Source organism: Trichoderma asperellum, chromosome 5 (assembly GCF_020647865.1).
Source record: "Trichoderma asperellum chromosome 5, complete sequence".
In the NCBI taxonomy this organism is placed as follows: Eukaryota; Fungi; Ascomycota; class Sordariomycetes; order Hypocreales; family Hypocreaceae; genus Trichoderma; species Trichoderma asperellum.
This window is the reverse complement of record NC_089419.1, coordinates 2,063,307-2,081,138: the sequence shown is the minus strand read 5'-3', so window position 1 is coordinate 2,081,138 and position 17,832 is coordinate 2,063,307. Positions and strand designations below refer to the sequence as shown.

At 50.5% G+C, this 17,832-nt stretch overlaps 7 protein-coding genes across 8 annotated transcripts; 3 read left to right on the top strand and 4 right to left on the bottom strand.

Annotated features, from left to right (window-relative positions):
- Nucleotides 1-504: 504 nt before the first annotated feature.
- Nucleotides 505-4,383, bottom strand: TrAFT101_008845 (uncharacterized protein). Its single transcript, XM_066128451.1, has 4 exons — nt 3,752-4,383; nt 3,088-3,465; nt 2,243-3,038; nt 505-2,190 (listed from the first exon to the last, which is right to left on the bottom strand). Exons 1-4 carry the CDS (start codon nt 3,836-3,838, stop codon nt 896-898), a joined length of 2,556 nt encoding a protein of 851 aa, XP_065984569.1. The 5' UTR covers nt 3,839-4,383; the 3' UTR covers nt 505-895.
- Nucleotides 4,384-6,016: 1,633 nt separating this feature from the next.
- On the top strand, nt 6,017-7,386 carry TrAFT101_008844 (mitochondrial 54S ribosomal protein uL5m). Its single transcript, XM_024902443.2, has 3 exons — nt 6,017-6,323; nt 6,380-7,073; nt 7,140-7,386. The coding sequence occupies exons 1-3, from the start codon at nt 6,067-6,069 to the stop codon at nt 7,263-7,265; spliced, it is 1,077 nt and encodes a 358-aa protein (XP_024761734.1). The 5' UTR covers nt 6,017-6,066; the 3' UTR covers nt 7,266-7,386.
- On the bottom strand, nt 7,308-8,309 carry FES1 (hsp70 nucleotide exchange factor fes1). The gene has a single exon (XM_024907905.2). It carries the CDS (start codon nt 8,175-8,177, stop codon nt 7,512-7,514), a length of 666 nt encoding a protein of 221 aa, XP_024761735.1. The 5' UTR covers nt 8,178-8,309; the 3' UTR covers nt 7,308-7,511.
- A 2,163-nt stretch (nt 8,310-10,472) lies between these two features.
- Nucleotides 10,473-12,906, top strand: TrAFT101_008842 (uncharacterized protein). Of its 2 annotated transcripts, none has more exons than XM_066128450.1 (7): nt 10,473-10,774; nt 10,904-10,934; nt 11,119-11,174; nt 11,303-11,333; nt 11,426-12,197; nt 12,265-12,496; nt 12,574-12,906. In XM_066128450.1, exons 1-6 carry the CDS (start codon nt 10,768-10,770, stop codon nt 12,493-12,495), a joined length of 1,128 nt encoding a protein of 375 aa, XP_065984568.1. In that variant the 5' UTR covers nt 10,473-10,767; the 3' UTR covers nt 12,496; nt 12,574-12,906. The 2 variants fall into 2 exon arrangements, with proteins under 2 accessions (XP_065984568.1, XP_024761736.1); XM_024902444.2 differs by having other exon boundaries at nt 10,526-10,774; nt 12,571-12,906.
- TrAFT101_008841 (uncharacterized protein) lies at nt 12,851-13,749 on the bottom strand. The gene is made up of 2 exons (XM_066128449.1): nt 13,499-13,749; nt 12,851-13,402 (listed from the first exon to the last, which is right to left on the bottom strand). The coding sequence occupies exons 1-2, from the start codon at nt 13,688-13,690 to the stop codon at nt 12,995-12,997; spliced, it is 600 nt and encodes a 199-aa protein (XP_065984567.1). The 5' UTR covers nt 13,691-13,749; the 3' UTR covers nt 12,851-12,994.
- Nucleotides 13,750-13,952: 203 nt separating this feature from the next.
- Nucleotides 13,953-14,978, top strand: TrAFT101_008840 (uncharacterized protein). Its single transcript, XM_024899917.2, has 2 exons — nt 13,953-14,234; nt 14,451-14,978. The coding sequence occupies exons 1-2, from the start codon at nt 14,132-14,134 to the stop codon at nt 14,648-14,650; spliced, it is 303 nt and encodes a 100-aa protein (XP_024761738.1). The 5' UTR covers nt 13,953-14,131; the 3' UTR covers nt 14,651-14,978.
- TrAFT101_008839 (uncharacterized protein) lies at nt 14,913-17,815 on the bottom strand. The gene is made up of 3 exons (XM_024899924.2): nt 17,611-17,815; nt 15,338-17,529; nt 14,913-15,263 (listed from the first exon to the last, which is right to left on the bottom strand). Exons 1-3 carry the CDS (start codon nt 17,740-17,742, stop codon nt 15,107-15,109), a joined length of 2,481 nt encoding a protein of 826 aa, XP_024761739.1. The 5' UTR covers nt 17,743-17,815; the 3' UTR covers nt 14,913-15,106.
- Nucleotides 17,816-17,832: the final 17 nt, after the last annotated feature.

Below are 17,832 nucleotides of genomic sequence, written 5' to 3'. Positions count from 1 at the left end.
GTGACATTTTTATGGCGGTGACTCTCCAATTCTTATAGGGGAGAGAGGACTATTATGTCCCAAGATTGCCACATATCTATCCTACTTGGATTTGTATTCTTGGTACATAGGTATTTCTCTACCTCCCTGTGTATATTACAACTTTTTCCAAGACCGGTGCATTCGTGCAGTGGGCTCGGGCGGGAAATGGGCGGCATGTAAAGCATTTGGGAATGTCCGTCAATATTTAATTTTTGAACGGGATGGGCTATGTTGTAGGGAGCATGCGCACACGAGAACCAAAAAAAGGGGGGAGGCGGAAAGGAGTTTTTTAAAGTACGGCATGTTGGCGAAAAAGAAAAGGGTCCAAGTTTACATACTTGCTTTTCATGCTGAATGTACAAGAAAGATAGAGAAATGACGAGCTTGAATGTAATAAATGAAAAAATGAATCACTGTGAAAGAACACGATGTGGCCTCTGATGGGGCATCGTTTGAGAAAAAGAGAGACATTCATTGCTACTCCCGAAGGTATATATATATAAATGCATGAATCAGTGAAGTCCTTCCAAAAAAAAAAAAAAAAAAAACGGCTTCTTATCCCGCCAACGCCGTGGTATCTTTACATGTGAACTAGGTATGTTTTTTTTTCTTCTTCTTTCAATTTACCGGTTCGAGCAAGTAGCCCGTGAAGACTCCCAGCCATCCAATATTCATGCATTCCAACACTGTATTGCACAATTCTTTCACATCATGACTTTTTTTTCTGTCTTTAGAAATGATATATCCAAGTCCGAAAAAAAAGAAAAGGAAAGGAAAAAGAAAAAAAGCGCTTGCCACCTTACCATATTTTGCCCGTCCCAATAATGCTATTATAAGCCATTTGCTATCATCTAAAATTGTGAGAGCTCGCTCATCACATAACGACGCACTCACGCTCAGGTTGATCTCCCGACTTCTGCTTTTCGTTCTTCTCTTTGGATTTCTTCCTTTTATGCTTGTGCTTCTCCGCCTTCTCTATTTTATCATTCTTGTCATGCTTTTCGGCCTTTTCAGACTTCTCATTTCTATCCGATTTTTCAATACCAGGGGGTTGATGCAGTTGCTTTTCTAGCGACATAGGGGAGATTGGCTGAGGACTTGAGGTTATTTGACCTATCGAGGTGGTAGATGAAATGTTCAGCGCCGGGGGCTCAGGCAGCGGCTCTTTGCTAGTCTTGGTCAAACCAAAGCGACTAAGGTTAAGGCTGATACGGCCTTCTCCTGATTGACTGCCTGGGCGGCTCTGCTTATTTAGATTGAAACGCGACGCAGCGCGTGACAATCTGGACGACGTTGGTTCATCAGCTGGTGTTATGGCAGGAGATTGGGGATCTGGTGTAATGGATGGCGTATGAGCAGTAGAGTCTGTGAGCGCCTCGCTCTGGCGACGTGAAAGAACAGACTCCACGTATGACCCTCCAAAGTTGAGACTTATACCTTCCAGCCATTTACGCGAGGGCCGCTCGACCTCGGCGGAAAGTCGGATGCTGGGAGGCTTACTTTGCCCCAAGCGACTGGTCGAAGCTGAGGCTTGATGTTCGTGGTGCGCTGCTAATACATATGTTGAGCTAGCAGGCGTATCTTCACTAGTCGCTGAGTGTTGAATCTCGAGGCTGTTCTTTGATTCATCATAGGATGGCGGCCGCCCAGTGTCTGTGCTTTCAGAAGCGTCGACCATGGGTACGATCTGGTAGAACAACAGATATGGCATCTCAACCTTCAATGACTCTTTAATATCGTCGACAAAGGTGACTCTGTTGCCGATATCCAGATCATCAAATTTCACCCACTGTGCTTCCTCATAATCAGGAGGCGGATCGAAATCATGCCTTCTGTTATCCGTTAGGAGCTTAGGGGCGACTCTCGCAAAGGCAATATAGTGGCCGCTTTGCAAAGAATCGCCCCGATGGCAGACGATGGACTGCAGGACGAGCTTATATTCCGTTGCTAATCCGTTGATCTCCTCCTCATTGTTTGGTCCATCAGCGAGCATAAAATGCGGGAGTCGCATGCTTTCTGGGATATCAATATATGTATTGAGACGCTTTGGATGGCCAGTCTCAGTCATAGCATATCGCTTTAGACAAATACCGACCACAGGGCGCTGGTCAAAGTTCATTGCCACTTCGACATCGTTTCGAGGCTCCGTACTGTTTACCGCATGCCAAGCTGCGCTCATTAGCTGAAAAGAAGTGATTACTGGCAAGGATTGTATACATACGAATTAGTCGGAAGAACTGCCAGGCGGGTATTGTAACCGCCTTGACTACGGTTGATCCTTTCCCACTGAGCCTCTTGCGAAGAGTGCTGGTCTCAGAAGCCGTTGGGCGTCCTCCGCTATCAAGCATTACCCGCTGGATGACGCTGGCCGACCGATGTCTAACCGACATCCTAGAAGAAGGCCCCGCTGCGTGATCGCTTGCATTACCTGCGCTGTCTCCTGCGCTCATTCCACTGGGTGATTGCGGTGTATCAGTTGGAGCGTCGTTTCGGCTCATGCCATTGACTTGTTCTGATACAGAAGCTTGTTCTTTATCTTCGTCTTTTTCCAGGAGGGGATCCGCCCGCGGCGTCAATGGTGACATATCAACTGGAGATGATGATATCGCCGTGGGCGTTACAGCGCTTTCCTCATCCCTAATCAGCCGAATTTGGTTCGGGATTGATAGTGTAGGAACCGCGCTTGGGCTGCCCTCCTCTGCAATCGATTTCTTTGCCTCTTCGCTGTCTCTGAGCACGTCAACTTGAGTATTGAAATACTCTTCTAGGCAGTCTTCTAGCTTAATGCCATTTCCATCGGTATCTGATGGCACCGCTAGATTCAGTAGCCTCTCGTAAACAATTTTGTGGTCATCGTCGTCATGTCTGCCTTGATGGAAGAGATCAACCTGTAGCGAGAGAAGGGGTAATTCTAGCTTTTCCGTGAGGAAAGCAAAGGCTTCTGAGGTATCCTGTTGTTCCAAGAGACGAGCATCCAACCAGCCGCATTCAGCCATGGTGTCTTGTATTAATTTAGTCTACGCTAGTTAGTAAATTGGCCAACTTTCTTGAAGGTTTGTTGCTCACTAAGTCTGTACGGATTAGTCTGCCTGTCCGTAACATGTTAACCCATATACGAAGCAGCGTAACTAGCCTATTCCTGGGATCCTCTGCCGGGAATTGATTCTTGAGCATGCACTCGAAAGCATCTAGCTTAGAGAACATGGCGAAGAGCAGAGCATCTATGTAACAGGTAACAGCGCTGCGGTTCTCGGCACCAACCATATGGACGCTTGGGTCATAGGGCAGAATAACGCCAGAGGAAGACTTTTGTTCGATATCGATGAATTCCGTTGTACGCTGTGGGTCGCCATTTGCGTATTTGGTAACCAAGATATCTTGGATGTGCTCGACGGTGATATTTGTAATGTTGAGTGCATCTAAACGTCGTTGAATATCCTCAATCTGCTTACGATTAGCATTTGCTTGGTATAACCTCGAAAATTCTAGGAGCAACGCACCTTGGCGGCTTCTTTAGCGGCTTCCGCGTCATTTTGGAGAGCCTGTCTTGAGTGGTCAGGCTTGAATAAAGAGCGAAATGTCTCAGCTGCGAGAGGACGTGCCTGCCAGCGAGAAAGGATACTGGTCAGCCATGACCATTTCTCTTTGAGAAATTTGGGTATGGACGCCATAACGGTCCATTTTCAACGAAAGGTGTGTGGGATATGGTGTTTTGGGAGTGATCGTTTACCTTGTTTGCAGGAGGGGCAGACTTGCTACGATGATGCTCGCCGCTCTTATCACGTAGGCTAAGGAACTTCCTGGGAAATTCCTTCATGGTTAACCGCTATGACGGGCTTCGTCCCGAGTATGTGGAGGAAGTGGGAAACAGGCTCTCGCGGCGTGAAGCGAGAGAAGAGGCGTACGGTACGCCCCCATCATAGGGCGAGACGAATCTCGACGAGGCGCTGGTGGAGCTGGATCGGCACGACGGTTTGCTGCAGATATTTTTATCTTTATTGTGGAATATACAATCTTCTCGTTTCTCTCTTCCTTTCGTTGGCGTAACGCTTAATTCGAGGTATCAACTACCTGTCTGGAGATTCGCAACGGCTGGTCCAGCTCGAGGAGAAATGCTGCGCCACAGGCGTCGGTGCGTCGCTGAGAACAAGGCGCTGCTGGATAAGGAAGCAAGAAAGGCCAAGAGGCGCTTCAAGAACTGAACTTTGCAAAGGGCGCAGTCGGACAGGGTGACGAGGTGGCAGGAAGTAGATGCTGTGTCGCGCAACAAATGGATACTCGAGTTGGAGCGGTTCCAGGTTCAAATAAGAACATGAAGAGAGTGCTAAAGCTAGTGGTTCGTGTTGGCTGATGTTACAGTGGCGGGGGCGGGACATCCGGGTGGATCATATGCTGCCAGGGGGCTGGATAGTGGGCTGTAGGGACCAAGCAAGCGTCCAGAGAGCGCTATAACGCGGCATGATACCGCGCTGAGGTGGCACCTTGCGACATGCCATCGATCCCTTCGCAGTGCCATTGAGAGATTTACATGAGATCGCAGCGGCTGACGGCGTTTTGTTGAGGGTGGTATCCATAGCATCGCAGCTGGATCCGCAGGGACCCTTTGGCGCTTCCAGCTCGCGTCACCAATCACCTGCGCCCTGCACTACACGGCGGGCATTGCCATCGGGCTTCGCCTCAGGGCCGGGCCCGCGAATGCGGCTGCCTTGGCCTGCGTTGGGAATCTAACAAAGGCCCGAGCTGTCTGCTATGTAGCTATACCAGTCCTTGCGCGGTGCTAAGGCGGCCTTCTGTCATCCTGCGGTTCTCGTGCCTAGAATAACTGACTTTATCTGCGGCCTCGTGGCCTGCGTACGAATGCCATACGTAATTCTATGGCAAGTGCTCAAGACAGGCGATTTCTGGCCCCTTCGACCGTATTTCCTCATATCTAAGCGACTTGCTAACCCCCACTCCTCGCAGTCATGTTACCGACATAGAGTCAAGGCAAAATCTCTCTTCAGTCTTGGGCGGAACAGGCGGGGAGCGTGACGGATGAGGACCCGAGCTTATGGGTCACATATGTGTTAGGACGTTTCGCTATAGTATTATTTGCTAACAATGGTAGCGGATCTTTTTCGTACTCTGGTCTAGCTAACGCCCGTCACGAGCCTGTACCAAACTCACTGTGCTCTGGGAGGAGATTATTGGAGGGTGAACAACGTCATTTCTATCTGTGCTACCAACACCAGGCGTTAAGCCCCGGAGGCGTGCCGGATGGAGGAACGTTGCGAAGTTATTTTGAAGTACTTCCAGGTATTTGCCATTTTCATCTACCGAGCGGACGCAGCTTCTGTTGTGCTAAATTAAGCATCAGCGGCTTTTTCTATCCTTATGGCGTGACGAAAAGCCATCGGATCTGCAAAAATAGCAGTAGCTAAAGTAAGGTGGTGGCTTAGGTCTAATCGACTCTGGAGGGGCTACCCAAATAGATGGAAACATGCACATCTCTTAAAGTAAATATTATTATCAACAATCTATCAACAATCTACTAAGCCTTCGTTGATCCCAAATTTTGTGCTTTAAGGTAAACTATTAATATTTACTAGACAGAGCTCACGAGATAGGGAACGAGCTGCAATTGTGACTTACACGCCGGCACCTCTGCACTTCCATGCAATTTAGCTATTCTCATTGCATGGCTTTCGGTAGGAGGCCAGCTCGCTTCATATTTTACGAGGTATTGTAAAGTGGCTTATATCCTAGCAAAATTAATCAACCTTAACTGCTCCTGGTCGGATCTGTGACCTCTCTTCTGTGAACCCGCCTGTGCATCGGCGCCGAGATCTCGTTTGTTTCGGAGTGCGGGCCGAGGTGCTTCTGCACCGCCACACATCTTCCGAGATGTGCGGCCGCAGTGTGGCGCCAACCCTGGCAGGATTAGCCTGTGGCTAGTGTCCAGCAGAGGTTAGGAATTGGAAAATTCCCGTTGCCTCGAAGTAAGTGGTGGGCAGATCGGAGAACTTCCTACGACGAGGCATTGAACCCTTTGCTTTGGGCTTGACAATGGCGGCTTCCCGAGAAGGCGTTCGCCTGGCGAGAGCCTTGAGGCACAAATTGCCATTTCATCAATCCGCTCCGCTATGCGCAAGAGGATTTGCCTCGACCCGAGCGACACAGAATGCGACTGTGAAATCAGACAGCATCGCTGATATCGAGTCAACATCCTCATTTTCGACGCCGCAGCCCAGCAAGGATGTTCTTCAAGCTTTTGAAGAGTCACAGCAGCAAGGCAAAACAGAGAGAAGACTCCCTGGTAACCGGTGCGTGCTGCTTTCGCAGGCCCATGCCGCAAAGCTTTGCTAATAGTGAATCATAGATACCAATATCATCCTCCCAAATATAATCGAGGCCCTCTGCACCCAGTCCAGGCGCCACCCTCGTCCGATCCGACTGCTCGTGATTTCGTTCCCGGACCTTTCAGCTTCCCTCGCTTGAAGCACACATATGATAGCACGATTGCGCCCGACCTTCTGACCCTCACATACAACCATACCCCTCCTGGGACAGTACCAGTCGAATCGAAAAAGGGAGTTTTGCGCCAATGGGACGGATCTTCTCCATACCATAAGAACCGACCAAGCAGAGGACCAAGAGGTGGAGGCTCGTCAAGACTTGGAATATTGGAGCGAGATATCTCCTGGCGCAACATTCCTGAGATTGAGGCTGTCACTATCAACTCATATGCTCCTCTGGCCGCGGACAACAAGGAGTACCTTCATGTGGCTCGAGCCGTTGTCCAGGCCATCAGCGGCCAGTTTCCCGAGGTCACGACCGTGAAGCACAACGTCATCCATTGGGGTGTCCGAAAGGGATCAAAGGCCGGCGCTAAGACCACTCTGCGCGGCGGTGCGGCGTACGACTTCGTCGACAAGCTGGTGACGCTGGTTCTGCCCAAGATCAAGGATTGGCCTGGCATCAAGGCTTCCAGCGGCGACGATGCGGGTAACATTGCTTTTGGCATGAAGCCTGCCTGGATGTCGTATTTCCCCGAGATTGAGTTCAACTACGATGTAAGTGGGATGCTGGCACAATGTCCTTGATCACGAGCTCTCGTTACTAACATTTTTTGGCAATAGATGTATCCTCCTAAGCTGATGCCTGGTTGCGATATTTTCATTCACACCACTGCTACCTCCGATAGGCAAGGCAGGCTGCTCATGGAAGCATTAGGATTCCCTTTCTACGGAAAGATTACGCATTGATGAACATCACGTCGGCGACCTCGGAGAACGGATTAAATAAAATTGGCGGGGGATATATAAAATGTATAACACGTGTATCGTAAAAGCCATGGTCGTTAGATACAATGTATGAATATTGTAGGATACCTCTATCCGTGAGTCCCTATTGCTTGACTCATCCAAGATTTGCAGAACGCCTCAACTCCGCCCAATGTCCTTTTTTCTTTATCTCCTTTTCCTTTCAAAGCCATGTAACATGTCAAAATTTTACGCCGAAGCCCCATTGGCGGTAGCCTTAACCTTTTCCCTGAGGCCGTGGATAACCACATCAACGGCTTCCATATCAGCAGCGTCTGTCTTGGCTGCAGTAAATCCTCGCTTATTCAGTTCGTCCGTGCAGTGATCCATGGAAGGCTGGTAATTTCTAACTGCAGAGCTCAGCGCATAGATTGCCTTGCGCCTGACGTCTTCAGCCTCATCCTCCTTCAGCGCCATCTCTATCAGTGGGGTAACGCCGCCAATCGCTAGCAGGCGCTCTTGAGTGCGCTCGTTGTTCTGAACAGCAGTGCCGACGCACCAAGCTGCCATCTTGCGCAGCTCGCTCTCCGTGCTGTCCAGGTGCCCGAGCAGCGGGGTCCACAGGTCAAGGTTGGCAATATTGTTGGCGTTGTCGAGGTTCTCAATGAGCTGCTCGAAGTTGTCAAAGGCAATGAGCTTGTTCTCCAGGGTAACCTCGGGGTCGCCGATGATCTCCATGGAGCCCTTCATGAGGTCGGCATCGGAGGGCCCTCCCATGAGAGCGGCCATGAGCTCCGGGGTGAGGTTGGTTGGCGGCGGTGCCTGGGGATTGGGTTCAGTGGAGGGGCCATTTTCGCCGTCTTTGGTGTTCTCGATGCTCCATCGCAGGAGGTCGTTGAGTCGCTTGTCACCCATGGTAAATTGTGTAGTGGTTTAGCGAGATATGTGTGGGTATCTGTGTAATGAAGAGGATGAAAGGATCGGATATTCAGCAGCCTGGCCAGCTTCTATACTGAAGTTCGCCAAATCTCAAGTTTTTCCGCCATGCGGCTTCTGGAAACTTCAAGAACACTCTAGTCTGAAAGAGGTTAGCTTCATAGAAGTCTCCCTTACAGCCTTGCAAGGGTTTGATCTAGTTAAATACAGGGCTTGACCATCAGCTTTTGTTAATCAAACTGTTTCTGAATGTGATGGGTGATCTCGAGACGACGTTTTCTACAATGCTACTAAGTTGCATTTCGAGCCGGACACTTGTTTGTTGGCCTGGCAATTTGCAGCACAGAATCTCCAGAGGCAGGGAACAAAATGCTACCCCACTTGTTCATCTCAAACCCCAGATGGTGGCTTTGCACTCCGAAAGCCGTATATGAGTACTACCTCAACCTGTAATCTGACCATCATAACCGCACATGCAACCATGCTTACTCAAATTGATACTTAATTTAGAATGAAGTTTGTAGTACTACTGTTGGAGCCCAGTTGGTTCTACAGGTATCCTATATACTACCCTTCTTCTTGGCGTCGGAGTGGCAGGATCTTGGAGATGACGTAACGTAGTGTCAGGTCCAACAGAGTTTCATGCCCAAGAAGTGAAGGGAGTGATACTGCTGGATACTAGAGATAATGTCGTAATGCATACCTAGGTAAGTGGTAGGTGTGCTTCCGGATCTCTAGTAGGCATGTCTCCAGGCAGATGGATATAGAAACGTTTAACCTGGGGGAATGGCGTGGCCTTAATTTAAAAGCCACGCGTTGAGTGGAAGCTAAGACAGTCTCAATGCTGCCATAGTCTCGCCTCGCCTCGCCTCGCATCGTCCGGCTTGCATTCTGAACCAAGCCGACTTCAGCGCTATGCACCATGCAGCTTTGGATCTCCGGGAGATCTTGATCCAGCACTCTAGAGAGGGAGCTAACGGCTTCGCTGCCTGATACCCTACACAGTTTATATCATCCAAAGATGACTTATCCACATCTCTCACGTGATGGTCCGAGTACATCGAATTCTTGCTAGAACAACTGGTAAGCTTAGGGCGGCATGGCACTAACCACAATAGGATCGAATAGAGGTCGTCGTGTCCCCCCTCAACGATGTGTTGGCGCGGCCAATTGAGCTTGGCTGGGGAAATTGAAAAGGGGGCTAAAAACCGTCATCAGCTTCTTTTGGTGCGCCTTGCTTAGACACTGGCGTAATACGCATTCGATGGGCGCATAAATCTGGGGATTTGGAATGCAAGATGCCTAATCCGAAGATTCACTTGAATGCTGCTGCCTTTCAGAGTGTGAGATGTTGTAATCTCTCTGCCTAGCAGCAATAAACTTGATTCAGGTTTGGAATCTCGTTGCAGGGGGCCTGCGCAGAGCGCCAGGAAATTGATGGCCGTCAGGAGAAGGAGGCTCTGGTCGCAGAGAAGATCAGGGAGTCTTCGGCATGTTACCAAGGAAGAGAGAGCACTATCTTTTGTCTCTCCCAGGCAGTTGGTACGACGTAGTCAGCAGCTAAAGTCCGCAGTCACTACCAGCCACACATTGTACCCCCTTAATAATCGGCTGTCATCGAGCTTAGGAGAAGGAGGGGCTATCAATTGGGAGAGCTTCACAAAAGTGCCCCTCTCTGAGCATCATCGCATGCCTGGCTCGCCCGTCAGATGGGAAGCTCTGTTTACACTCCGTAATACCGCTGAAACCGAATGTTGTCCAGGAAAGACAGTTGTAGAGACAAGGCAACCATATTTCGCCCTCGAATGGATGCCTCAGCCTTGGCGGGTTGCGTGCTGGGACGCGTACGATAAGCCTCTTTTTTTGCACTGAGAATCTGGCTGCCTCGACTACCTAGTCATTCCATTGCCTCTGGCGCTCCCGGCGATTGCGATCAGGCGCCCATTTAATGTATTCTCGAGCTCGTACGGAGTACACACTGCTCTGGCGGTGGACGTGCGCATGGCCTCGTACCGTGCGGATGGAGCTTTTTTGCAAGGTGACGATGGCGTTGATCTCGGCGGTGCAGCCCCACTGATAGATGCCTTGCTGTAGCGACCTAAGGAGAAAAACGAGAACTAAACGAGACCTAAAGGAGCTGGAGCACAATAGAGGCGAGCGCTGCTGATGCGAAGGACCAGCCACAGCCACCGCCATGAGCCAATCAGTTAAAGCGGCAGGCAGCGCTGCCTCCCCTGCTTGGCGGGCGCGCAAAGTACCTCAGCGGTCTCGCCCTGTTCGCCGCCTCCCACACGCTGGCCCCACCAGGCAATTGTCCCGCCCACAACTCGGTGCCCATCGAGGTAGCGGAGATACATACTTCCCTCCTTTCCCCCTCCACTTCTTTCTCTCTACTTCTTCTACAGCACCTCCCAATCGACAGCTTTCGACCGCGTGTCACCTTAATATTTCCTCACTTCATCCTCTTTTCTCAAAGCTCTCGAGGCCCTGTAATCGCGCGAGCTTTTCTTTGTCTCTCTTCGGTTTCTTCATTTACCTTTTCACCAGTTTCATCCTTTAATCAGTCACAATGGAAGGTACGTGCAGCTTGCTGCCACGCAACACCGCGTCCAGCCTCCTGATGCCGAGGCCAATCGAGCAGTCGTCGTGATGCCTCTTTGTGAACATCGGGATATTGGCTAACATATGGATTTCCCGCACTACAGAAGAAGTTGCTGCCCTCGTTATCGACAATGGGTAAGCTCCCCCGCCATTGTCTCACCGACATCATATCCTCGTCCCTCTTCTTCTGCGGGCTCAGGAGGCACGGTCATTGCCTGCCAGCCACGCTACGCAGGAGGAAGGACAACTTGCATCTGCAACTGCATCACACAACAATGATTTCGCTTCTTTTGATTCTGAAAAGCTGACAACAATGCAGTTCCGGTATGTGCAAGGCCGGTTTCGCCGGTGATGACGCTCCCCGAGCTGTTTTCCGTGAGTACCCCACTTCTGCTCCCTTTCCCACGCAACTGCCCGCCATAGCTATACGTTTTGGGGCTATTGGGTGTTTGCGCGCCACCGCCGCACGCTTCGGTTGACATATCGCTAACGCCGCCAAACAGCCTCTATTGTCGGCAGACCCCGTCACCATGGGTAAGTTATCATAATCAACACTCACGTGTCGACCGCCGTGATTTTTGGCGGTCGCATCTTGAGCAACATGGATCTGACCGAATCTCCTTCAGTATCATGATTGGTATGGGTCAGAAGGACTCCTATGTTGGTGATGAGGCTCAGTCTAAGCGTGGTATCCTGACCCTGAGATACCCCATCGAGCACGGTGTTGTCACCAACTGGGACGACATGGAGAAGATCTGGCACCACACCTTCTACAATGAGCTGCGTGTTGCCCCCGAGGAGCACCCCGTCCTGCTCACCGAGGCCCCTATCAACCCCAAGTCCAACCGTGAGAAGATGACCCAGATTGTCTTCGAGACCTTCAACGCTCCCGCTTTCTACGTCTCCATCCAGGCCGTTCTGTCCCTGTACGCCTCCGGTCGTACCACCGGTATCGTTCTTGACTCCGGTGACGGTGTTACCCACGTTGTCCCCATCTACGAGGGTTTCGCTCTTCCTCACGCCATTGCTCGTGTTGACATGGCTGGTCGTGATCTTACCGACTACCTGATGAAGATCCTGGCTGAGCGTGGTTACACTTTCTCCACCACCGCTGAGCGAGAAATCGTTCGTGATATCAAGGAGAAGCTCTGCTACGTCGCTCTCGACTTTGAGCAGGAGATCCAGACTGCTGCCCAGAGCTCCAGCTTGGAGAAGTCCTACGAGCTTCCCGACGGTCAGGTCATCACCATCGGCAACGAGCGATTCCGTGCTCCTGAGGCTCTGTTCCAGCCTTCTGTCCTTGGTCTTGAGAGCGGTGGTATCCACGTCACCACTTTCAACTCCATCATGAAGTGCGATGTCGACGTCCGAAAGGACCTGTACGGCAACATTGTCATGGTAAGTGAATTGAGCATTCAACAAATAGGCTCTAATAGCAGTGCTAATGATGCATTTACCAATCTAGTCTGGTGGTACCACCATGTACCCCGGTCTCTCCGACCGTATGCAGAAGGAGATCACTGCTCTTGCTCCTTCTTCCATGAAGGTCAAGATCATTGCTCCTCCCGAGCGAAAGTACTCCGTCTGGATCGGTGGTTCCATTCTGGCTTCCCTGTCAACCTTCCAGCAGATGTGGATCTCCAAGCAGGAGTACGACGAGAGCGGTCCCTCCATCGTCCACCGCAAGTGCTTCTAAGGTAAGCTTGTCTCCAAACAAAATAAAATAAGGAAATCCGTTCCCAGTTGCAAATTGCTAACTGGAGCTGTTCAGAAGCTACGCGAGGTCAAAGACAAAACCTCACATCCTTCGCCAATTACTCATGCCAAGCTCATGGAGTCGACAAATCATGCAGTGTCTCCATGGGCTCGCATGTATTGCGATCGAGTCTCATATTTACGAAAAGTTTTTGACAGGGTCAAGGAGATGGGCGTTGGCTTTTCTCTGATGAGGATACAACGGCTTGTGTATGGCAGCTGGGCTGGATGCGTAACGCGGGTCTAGGGGTTAGAAGCTTAGGTTGATACAAATATTTATTTGCTTTCCGGTCTTAGAGAGAACATGTTGAATGGAATACTGTGATAATAATAGTCTATTTGACGCTAAATGCACCCTGGTTGTATGGCCTTTTACGGCAAAGTTTTGGTAAGGCATTAATTTTTATGTTGCCCAATGAAGGGGCTCTAGCCTGTAGTTATTATGAATGCCTATGTTGGGAATCCTGCCCAGGTTGGCTGTTATTGGTGACAGTAGTATTACTGCTGGGATTGTTACTTGTCTCTTTACTTGTGTCACTACTTTGTTCGGCAATCTCGTCCGGATTATCTTCAAGGGTGGCGGCGACTTCGGCGTTGGCCACTTCCTCCTCCTCTTCTAGTCGCCTGTACTTTCGTCGACTCTTTTTGGCCGCACTATCTGCTTTCTTCTTCTTTATCGCTCCGACTATGGCTGAGCGGCTCTGGTCGCCATTGATGAATTCATCTACCTTCTGCGCCAATATCTCGCGAGCTAGTTTGCGATTTTGGCTGCGTGATCGAGTGGCTTGGGACTTGACGACGATGCCGGTGGGGATGTGCTTGAGCTGTACTGCGGAATTGGTTTTGTTCTAGTAGAGATATTCGTGTAAATTTTCTTCTTCTCTTTCTTCAAGGCATTGCCACGGGCGTGTGAATTGAATGATTCACCGTTCGTTTGTACATACAATCTTTTGGCCGCCGGGGCCGCTGCCTTTGAGGTAGGATTCTTCGATTTCGGAGTCTGGCGGAGGTTTTGGACGGGGCGGGAGGTTTTTCAAGAGGGCAGCACCGAGAGTGCTGAAGGAGTGGAATCTCGGAATGGCTCTGGTCGATGGCACGAGAGGAAGCGTTGTTAGAAAACCAATGGAGCGTGACATTTTTTTTTTGTCAATAACGGAAAGCTCTGCAAGGCATCGGTCGAGGATTTGAGTTCTGAAGCTGCGGATCACAATGTTGCAACCAGGTTAGCCCCATCATGGCGGGCTAGGCTTTTAGCGGCGTCCTGTGCTGGCTTAGGGAACATCCGCCAGGCTTGCTGAGTGGCTAACGGCCCAGCACCGCTAACTCGGCGGGCCAAGGGACGGAAACACCAGCGACATCCCAATTACGGTTTCCGGATTACGCCTTTTTTTCTTCTCTTCTTTCCATCCGCACCAGCTATACCGAGAACCAGCACTCAAACGCCGTCGAGCAGACTCTTCCACAGACACAACCAGAAGCAAGAGTCGATTGAGATAAAAAAGACGACCCTTATCGTCCTGCGACACAATAACACCTGGAAATACTTCGTCGCTCAAGAAATCAAGTCATCGCCCAAAATGGCGTCTTGGAGTCTCAAGAAGATGATGGAGAAGAAGATGCTCCAATTCGACGTGACATTCGGAATGTACATGTTTACGCCGATGGAGAAGTTTTTTTTCTGTACGTCTTCGCCCCCTTCCTTTTCTTCCCCTCCTTATCCGGCGTTCCTTTCCCAAATACCTCCAATTCCCGGCCTGATGGATTCAATTCTCTTCTCGCGATCCCCCCTTTTGGGTCAACGATGTGGAACGATGCGACTCCGGCAATCCCGCCAGCAGATCACCAACCTCTAGACTGCGTCCAAAATCATTTCTGCTAACAAGCAATTTTGTCCAGACTCGATCCTTTTCCTGCTCATCAGCCTGACCTCCATCGCCGCAACCCTATACCTCCCGCAACACGTCTCTCTTCTTGCCGGCCGCGCGTGGTACTACATCAACGGCGAGACGATTGATATTGCGGCGTTTGCGAGAAATGTCTTTGACGGAGCGCTGGGAGCTAGCAAGGGCGCTGCGGCGGTTGTGAGGGAGCTGTAAACAAGCCGACAATTAGGAAAATCGGGAGACGTTCGAACCGGAACGGTGTTTATGAAGTTACGGACACGAATATTAGGACTGAGGAGAGAGAAAGAGGAGTGCGATCTACTGCCTGGCGAAATTAGACCACTTGGCTTAATATAGAGAGCGACGAGCAAAGGGGAGCCGGCTTTTGGCGGCCGTTTTTATCTGTGGTGACCCTTTTTTTTTTTCTCTGTTGGCGTTGGGTATATTGGTTTCGAAGAAGTGTAATGGAATGGCCGGCCTTTTAATGGCCTTAATGATAAGTATATATTAATACGCCTCTAATACGAGTTTAATGTGGTAGTAATACAATTTTCTTTTCTTTTATTCTCTTGTTAAGCACCGATGAAAGTTTTCTTGAAGTTTTGAATACATGGAAAAGACGTTAATGTCCAATACAATTTTGACCGGGATATACATAATTTTGAGTGCTCATGACTGCTTCCGCTCGTTGAAATACTCCTCTCCAAACCCGTAGAGCCTCAGCGAACTATCCTCTCCAGCAACGGCAAGCTCATACCTGGCTTCCTTTTCATCCCTGCTTACCGGCCGCCATGCGAGCTGAAGTACTGTCTTGGGAAGAATCAACCTATTGAGAATTAGCCGGCCACGATCCATTATTGAATATATCGAATTTTAAGAAAAGAAAGGCATTGAACTTACTCAGGAGATGTCGGCAGCTCCAAGATGGATGAGCCATCTTCAGCCACTGTACATAGGCTCACACGCCCGCTCTCCGTGCCAACCGCGAGAACATATTTGTTTCCAACGGGCTGTGTCAAGAAATCAACCGATGTGACCGGCCCATCGGAAGCCAGCGAAGACACTTGCGTAAACTGGGGCTTGGCATCCTCGCCGCCTTGCTTCGACAACGACCAGACTCTGACCTGCTTATCTCGGCCTGCTGTGGCAAACAGGGGCACTGAAGAAGGAGCCCATGCGGCGTCGAGGATCATTCGGGAGTGGCCTTTGGCGTTAGACTGTAGTAGCTGGTATTGAATGGCTGAATCTTCCCCAACGCCTCTCTCAAAAATGGCCCATTGACGATCACGGCCAACACTCAGAAGATACTTATCGTCAGAAGAGAATCGGAGCCGGGTGGCTGTCAGAGAATGGGCTGCCAATGGAGGTCTGAGTTCCGTCCACTTCTCCGTCTCGAAGATGCGAATGACGGCGTGGTTGATAGAACTGGCCTTGCAGGCACTAGCAATGAGCTTGCCATCGTGGCTGGCGGCAAGACAGGAGATTTCGTAGCCGTGACCGTAGAGCTTCTCCATTTCGGGCCAGAGGGTGTGCCGAGACAGGGTTTCTTCGAATGGTGGGTGATCGATGTCTAGATATGATTTCTTGACGATGGATGCAGGGTCTATAGCATCCCGATCACGGTCGTCTATAGGCTGAATTTCCTGGTCGTCATCCAAAGTGTCGATTGCCTTGTTGGAGAGACCTAGCACGGGCATATTGGCGGCATCAGGCATATCTGCAATGTTTGCTCCGTCGATGCCTCCCAGCCGATTAAGCATAGTAGCAACAGCCTTGGGCTCGCTGAACACTCTCATCAGCTTCTCATCAGCGCCGGAAACGAACTGCGAGGAACCCAGCGAGTCGATGCAGTTCAGATCGTAGCCGTGGATTTGAGGGCGAGACATTTCATGCCATGTGCCGTGGCTCTTCCACTTCATATGAAGCCGGGTTGTCTGATCTGAGCTTGTAGAGAGGAGAAAGCCGCCATCTTTGGACCACGAAATGCCGGTAACGGCCTTTGTGTGGCCAGAGATGGCAATGCGAGGCCTCCACATGTCTTCTGAGGCATCGTATTCCCACCTTCTCCAGCTGCCCGTTCTACCTAGACAAGCTACTGATTTTCCGTTGGGAGACCAAAGGCCGGTCCAGAAGCCGCCAGTGCTTCCTGTTGCTGTCGTGGCACCTTTCTCTCTGCTAATCTCTCCAAGTCTCACCATACTGACCCAGATGCCGGAGCCAGGGTCAGCCTCCCAGATGGCCAGCGAGTTATCTGCAGAAGCAGACAAGAGCTGCAGCTTGCCATCAGCTTGGGAATGCCACTTGGCGCTGTAAATCCAATCCTCGTGGCCCAGCAACAGAGCCTCGAATGTTACAGAAAAGTCCTTGTCGGAAATTTTGAGCCAGTGGGCTTTGTTTGATGGAGATTTCCCTGGCATGAAAGCACCGCTTGAGGGGTCCGAGCCTTCAGCAGCGAGGGCAGGGAGCTCCTTGCCCTGGTGCACTCTCCAGATTCTGATGTATTTATCCTGGGAGGCCGACGCGAGAAGAAGATCGCTGTCTGGGCTATTTGTTTCCTTCGCGAAGCTCAGGGATCTAAGCCAGCCTTCGTGGCCGCTGAGCGTTGCCTGAAGATTGAACTGAACCTTGGCCGCCTTGGCCTCGGCTGTCAAGATCTGGATGACATCCTTTGTGCCGGCCGAGGCAAGGATATAAGCGCCATCATCGGCGCCGAGAACACTGAGGGAAAGACATAGAGGGAAATATTTTGGTGTCGTATTGATAGTTTGGATCAGCTCAAGCTGATCGTTCTCAAAGCTCCAAATCCTGATCGTTGCATCTGCCGCTCCAGTTGCGACTATCCATTTTGGCTGCTCGGCAGTGACTCGTAGAGCGGTAACACAGTTTACCGGCCCGGTGTGCTCAGATGCCGTCTGAAGCAACTTGAAGTCTTGTCTGCCGTCAGAGGATTTCCAGACCGCTATGGTCTTGTCATCTGAGCCGCTGATGAAATAACTTGAGGGGTCATTCTCAAGCTTGGGCAGGAATGCCAGAGCTTTGACTGTTTCTTTATGCCCGTTCAAGAGTTTAAATACACCTCTTGGAGGGTCAGCCTAATATGAAAGAACAAAACCGAGTCAGAAATCCATGTCCAACAATAAGTTGCCATTGTCATGGCGCATATAAAAACTCACAGCCGGCCGCCATAGAGCAATGTTGCAATCTGCTCCATAGGCCAACAGCCCCGTCCGGCTCCAGTCTGCAACTGCAGTCTGTCTATTCGCGCCGGCAGCCAAATGCTCTACCGTCAAGCCGTTTGAGCTCATGTCATCAATATGCCGACTGGTTTGTGAACTGGCTGAGAGTTCATCAAGACGGATGGGGGATCCACGTGACAAGGATGTTGTGACATGCAC